Source organism: Papaver somniferum, unplaced genomic scaffold (genome assembly GCF_003573695.1).
Source record: "Papaver somniferum cultivar HN1 unplaced genomic scaffold, ASM357369v1 unplaced-scaffold_11, whole genome shotgun sequence".
Taxonomy (NCBI): domain Eukaryota; kingdom Viridiplantae; phylum Streptophyta; class Magnoliopsida; order Ranunculales; family Papaveraceae; genus Papaver; species Papaver somniferum.
This window is the reverse complement of record NW_020619936.1, coordinates 1408283-1414247: the sequence shown is the minus strand read 5'-3', so window position 1 is coordinate 1414247 and position 5965 is coordinate 1408283. Positions and strand designations below refer to the sequence as shown.

Here is a 5965-nt window from a genome sequence, read left to right as displayed (position 1 = left end):
CCAACCCCCATCAATCCTAAATCCCACCACTAAAATATTTTTTTAGTGAGAGAAATCTTTTTTTTTTGGGGTTGAGAGGAGAGAGACACACACAGAGTTGAGAGAAAAAATGGCGATGGCAATGGCACTTCGCAGGCTCTCGTCTTCTTCAATCAACAAACCTATCCGTCCTCTCTTCAATGCCGATTCTTACTACTGCATGGTATCTTTTTTTCTCTTTACATCTCCGATGTTTGTTTGTTCTGAAGCTCAGTGTATTTATTGATTATGATTTAATTTCATGTTTTTTTTATGCAGTCATCTCTGCCAAGTGAAGCTGTTGATGATTCTAAGGATAAATCTCGTGTTCAAGTAATATCCTATTAGATCTCTCATTCATTTTTCTTTAATTTTTGACTAGTATTCTTTTGGATTTAAGTTTTGTATCGATTTTTTATGGAATTTGATGGAGTTTTTCAGTGGCCAAAGCAATTGAATGCACCATTAGCAGAAGTGGATCCAGAGATTGCTGACATTATTGAGCTTGAGAAAGCTAGACAATGGAAGGTATTAACTATATATTTTGAAAATTTTTGATTGTTTTGATTAGAATGAATTAAAGATAGATAGGATTTATAATTTTAAAAGATTGGATTGGATTGGATTTTGATTTCGATGTGTTTGTTTTAGGGTCTGGAATTGATTCCTTCAGAGAATTTCACATCTGTGTCGGTCATGGAAGCTGTTGGCTCTATCATGACTAACAAATACAGTGAAGGTTATCCTGGTGCTAGATACTACGGAGGAAACGAGTATGATACATGATTCCTTTTTGTTTCATAAGTTTTTTTTTTTTCCTTCAATTCTTTTTGTTTGCATTGATTTCTATGGAAATAAAGTTAGAATGATTTATTCAGGTACATTGATATGGCAGAAACCTTGTGCCAGAAACGTGCCCTGGAGGCCTTCCGTTTGGATCCTGCTAAATGGGGAGGTATATTTTTATTCATATGTTGTGTGTTCTCCAGGGACGGACCCAGGAATTATTGCTGGGTAGGGCTAAATTATCTAAGAACTACAGGGAAAGGAAAACCATGTAAAATTTTTTTTTTTTGTTGTACCGAGATATCGATTTTTCTTAAAAGAGTTGTTGACAGTGCCTTCTCCATGCAAATGAACCCATCACTTGAAGAGTTAGCTGAAACACTCTTAAGAAAACCTAAATTGACAAGTTAAAGAAAAAAAATACAAATCACTATACCTTTAGGTCTGTTCAGAGAATCAATTGGGTGAGTCAAGGTTTCAAGATGTTTCCAGATTCCTTTCAACCTCTCTAACTCTTGGCTGTTAGCAACTGAGAATAATTTTCAGTTTTCAATCGACAAGATATAGCATATGTATTTCTTATTTATGACATTCCTAGTCAAAAGAGCGTTCCTAGTGGGATAGGTATTTAGGCTATTATCAGCTTACACTGGGCTACAACTACAATTTCTCATAAATGCATATGGTAAAAAAAAAAGCTCAACATGTGAGGGGGCGGGCTAAAGCCCCACTTAGCCCCCTCATAGATCCGTCAGTGGTGTTCTCTTTGGTGATAATTGACCTTTTTTTTTTCCTTTTCTTCATTTGGTTTTTGATTTTTCATTATTCTTCCTTTTTCCACATTTGGAGTTGTGTAGCTTTCATGGGAGACTGGAAAAAGTATCCCAGCCTCTTTTAGTTTGTTTCAACTGGTTTTCTTGTCTTAACAAATTTGAACTTCATCTGCTTTCCTGTCTAGCGTGTTAGTATATCCATCTTCACCATCTTAGATTAAAAATAAATAAAACGAGCTATCTCAAGCCCAATTATAGTTACTCTAAGTGTCTCTTTCTTGTTAGTGTTTATTTTTCTTCACTGTTTTTTCTTCTTTGGTGCGGTAGGGAGTCTGAGGATCTCTCTATAGAGCCCAAACCAATGTTCGATTTCTTCTACAGTGTCAAGTGGATTTTTGGGGCACAACTCACAAGGGAGAATTGAAATTATAAATTGAAGCTTTTGTTGAACTACAACAGTAGATTGATATATTGATCAGATGTTAATTCAGGACTTGCACATCGTGTTAAGAAAATTAGAGTAATTCGCTGGTGTTTGAAGAAAATTAATCATGGTTTTGTCTGAAATGGAGTAAATGAATTATATTTGTACTAAGTAATCTTTTGAGAACCTAATAAACTTTATGTTCTGCAGTTAACGTACAATCTTTGTCTGGGTCCCCTGCCAATTTCCAAGTCTACACTGCGCTATTGAAGCCCCACGAGAGAATTATGGCACTTGACCTTCCACATGGTGGGCATCTTTCTCATGGGTATCAGGTGCGTCTAGTTATTCTCACTCTACTATTTCCAACTTTAATTGGTGTCAACCCGAATGAGAGAACTTGATCTAATACGCGGGCCGCATCTATCACATGCATGTTCAATGGAGCATGAGTCAGTAATATGTTCATTGAAACACATAGTATTCTGAATTGAACTTTATGTTTGTTATTTTTAATGTGCAGACCGACACCAAAAAGATATCCGCTGTATCTATATTTTTTGAGACAATGCCATACCGGTTGGATGAGAGCACTGGCTACATTGATTACGATCAGGTACATAGTTTTGAAAGCTATTTCTGAGATTGTTCAACTTTAGTTTGCAAGCATAGGAGTAACTGTTTTCACAAAATAACGCTGAAGATATTAATTTCTTTCTCTTGTTTTATAATTTCCATTACCAGTTGGAGAAGAGCGCTACACTCTTCAGGCCGAAGCTGATAGTTGCTGGTGCAAGTGCTTATTCACGCTTCTACGATTATGCACGCATTCGCCAGGTAAACTTCATAGGGACAACGGAGCTCAACTGACGTTATTTTTCAGTTTATATTTTTCTTTGGCATCTTTGGACGTTGGCAATGTGAAATCGTTGCCAGCCAGTTGATAATGCTCACTAGTCCCCGCTGATATCATTTCGCTGAGTGTTGCCATCTCACATACTATATTCTCAACATATTGGTAGGATAGAAGAAGGATAATTGAAGGGCCAAAGTTTCATTTCCCTTTGTCATGCCTGTATATTTACTTTTATATGGGTCTGCCTACCAACTGAAAATAATCATGGATTTGTAGGTGTGCGACAAGCAAAAGGCTATATTGTTGGCAGATATGGCTCACATCAGTGGGCTTGTTGCTGCTGGTGTCATCCCATCTCCATTTGAGTATGCCGATGTGGTGACCACTACAACACATAAATCCCTTCGTGGACCACGTGGGGCAATGATATTTTACAGAAAGGGATTGAAGGAAGTCAACAAACAAGGCAAAGAGGTCAGTTTTATTCACAAAAGGCGAATTTTATTTTCTTACCTTATAATTATAGGCCAGCTTTTGGAATCCTAGTTGTGCTTGCTTTTACATCCTTTCAGGTGTTCTTCTGATTTTGGATCGAGATTTTACCTCTAATATTTCATTCTATCTTTTAGATCATGTATGACTATGAGGACAAAATTAATCAAGCTGTCTTTCCTGGGCTTCAAGGAGGTCCTCACAATCACACAATTACTGGATTAGCAGTTGCACTGAAACAGGTTTGTATACTGATCCGCTTCTTCTTTAGACAATTGGATTTTATATTTTTATTCACTATGGCAGCATGTCCTTTGTTTTCCTTTTATCATCCTTTTCACTCTGGTTGAAGAAGAGCATCCATTTACAGTCGCCTGTATCTGCCATAATTGAATGTTACTCATTTAGAATTCTTAAAAAGGTGGATGCACACAAACACCCACATTAGCATATCCTTCAGGCATTGTCCTGTAGAAAAAAGGCATTCATTCTGTGTATTCATGTGTTACTCTTTTACCTTGATTTGCTCATAACCCGGTCAACAATTTTGGTTTATAATGTCAACATTCGTTATTGTTGCGAATATTGGTATTCTTGAGATTCACAGGACTAGATTTGCCGATTTCATTGATATGATAAGTGTTTTCCTTGAGCTGCATATGCAAAACTCGTGTAGACTAATTTTGCTTGTCATGTGATGCAGGCAACTACCCCAGAATACAAGGCTTATCAAGAACAAGTTCTCAAAAATTGCTCACAGTTCGCCAAAGTAAGGCTTTACACGGTTATATTCTTTTGGAATTAGATACTGTTACCATACTCTTTCTTAACATTCATTTTCTTATGCTGTGACATGTTAACTCTTGAAGACCTTGAACGCATTGGGATATGACCTTGTTTCCGGTGGTACTGAGAACCATCTAGTCCTGGTCAATCTGAAAAACAAGGTTAGTAGGAAAAACCTTCAGAAGGAACATTGCTGTCAAGTAATCATTTCTGTGGCATACAATGGAATTAGATTTTTTACTTTATGGTCATATCTTGTCATTATGTGGCATGTCCAACAGCTCGGTTGGAAATAGATACTCAGGAGTTTCTTTTTTTGTGTCTTAAATACTGCAGGGCATTGATGGCTCAAGAGTTGAGAAAGTAATGGAATTGGTTCACATTGCTGCCAACAAGAACACTGTTCCCGGGGATGTGTCTGCCATGGTTCCTGGTGGCATTCGAATGGGTAAACTTTTCCTTTACGTTTAGAGTACATGGGTATTGAATAATGGCTTATAATTAGGTAAGCTGTTAAAATCTGGCTTAATGAATTCACTCGTCCATTTTGTGATTCAGGAACACCTGCTCTCACTTCAAGGGGTTTCCTTGAGGAAGATTTCGCTAAAGTAGCAGAATTCTTTGATGCTGCTGTGAATTTGGCCTTGAAAGCCAAAGCTGAATGCAAAAAAGGTTCTTAATTTTACCATCATGTTTTCGATGTGTGCTCCTATATGTTGAATGTTTTCCAACCACATGTATGTGCTAAGGTACACTTGGTTCGCATTTCTTATAATATCTGACATCTGTAGGTGCAAAATTGAAGGACTTTATGGCCGCAGTTGAAAACAGTGCTAGCATTCAGTCTGAGATTAAACAACTCCGTCATGACGTTGAGGAATACGCAAAGCAATTCCCTACAATCGGGTTCTGCAAAACAACAATGAAATACAAGCAATAAACTCCACTATTAAGGTGTGTAAGTTCCCCTTGGAATCTTCACTCACATTTCGGCAGATACTTTTTAATCTTAACAGACAATTTAATAATACACATGGCTTTGTAGTCAAATAAACGGAATCTGCTCTAATCTAATTGGCGTTCATCTTATAACAGTAGGTGTATATGCTTCAATTGTGCAGTGGAGTAACCACAAAGGCGAATGAGATAAACAGAGGAAGGGAGTAAACTGCCTTTTAATGTAGGGATATATGAATGCTTTCAATCAGTGAATGAGAGATACTGTTGGCATTACAGGTTCTAAGCAAGAAGTTCATTTTCTCCATTCAACAACTGAATTATATGTATATTAAACTTGATCGATTATGATGCAATATAAAGCTTGTCGCATAATTTAGGAGGAAAAACCAAAAACCAAGGTGAGGGTAAGTCCCATTTAAGTGGTGAGTTAGTTCCGCCCAGACCTAGGGTTAAGTGTTTCAAAGAGTAACCAAGCTTTCCAAGCCTCACCAATCGGCTGATAGTATGTCCGATTTTTTTTCCTTATAAACTAGATCTACAATACCGGAATTGCAGACTATTACTTTTGTTAATTTTGTCTGAAAAAGGAAAATAAACTAGGGGCAAAGAGAGTTTCGGACGATCTAAATTTTGTAAAGAGTCCTTTGTTACACGGGCCGGATATTATCTTTCTGGCCTGTAAGTTTGGTCCAATCCAACCAAATGGTCCAGGCCCAATAAATACGAACAATAACTTCCACGGAACAAGAATTTGCATCTCGACGGCTGTAAATGGAAGAGCGGCTCCGAATACACTTTTCTTTTGAAACAAAACGAAACCAAAACCCTAAAAAAAATCATCAAAATCTCTCAGTAATCTTTTGGTAATGG

General features: G+C 37.2%; 1 protein-coding gene across 4 annotated transcripts; it reads left to right on the top strand.

Moving 5' to 3' along the window:
- LOC113328516 (serine hydroxymethyltransferase, mitochondrial) lies at positions 1–5481 on the top strand. Of its 4 annotated transcripts, none has more exons than XM_026575598.1 (16): positions 1–202; positions 298–351; positions 460–546; positions 670–791; positions 897–973; positions 2212–2336; positions 2525–2617; positions 2746–2838; positions 3134–3331; positions 3487–3591; positions 4053–4118; positions 4219–4296; positions 4472–4583; positions 4694–4807; positions 4927–5089; positions 5181–5481. In XM_026575598.1, the coding sequence occupies exons 1-15, from the start codon at positions 110–112 to the stop codon at positions 5073–5075; spliced, it is 1566 nt and encodes a 521-aa protein (XP_026431383.1). In that variant the 5' UTR covers positions 1–109; the 3' UTR covers positions 5076–5089; positions 5181–5481. The 4 variants fall into 4 exon arrangements, with proteins under 4 accessions (XP_026431383.1, XP_026431384.1, XP_026431382.1 ...); XM_026575599.1 differs by having other exon boundaries at positions 2–202; positions 5257–5481; XM_026575597.1 differs by having other exon boundaries at positions 2–202; positions 5234–5481.
- The last annotated feature ends 484 nt before the right edge of the window (positions 5482–5965 follow it).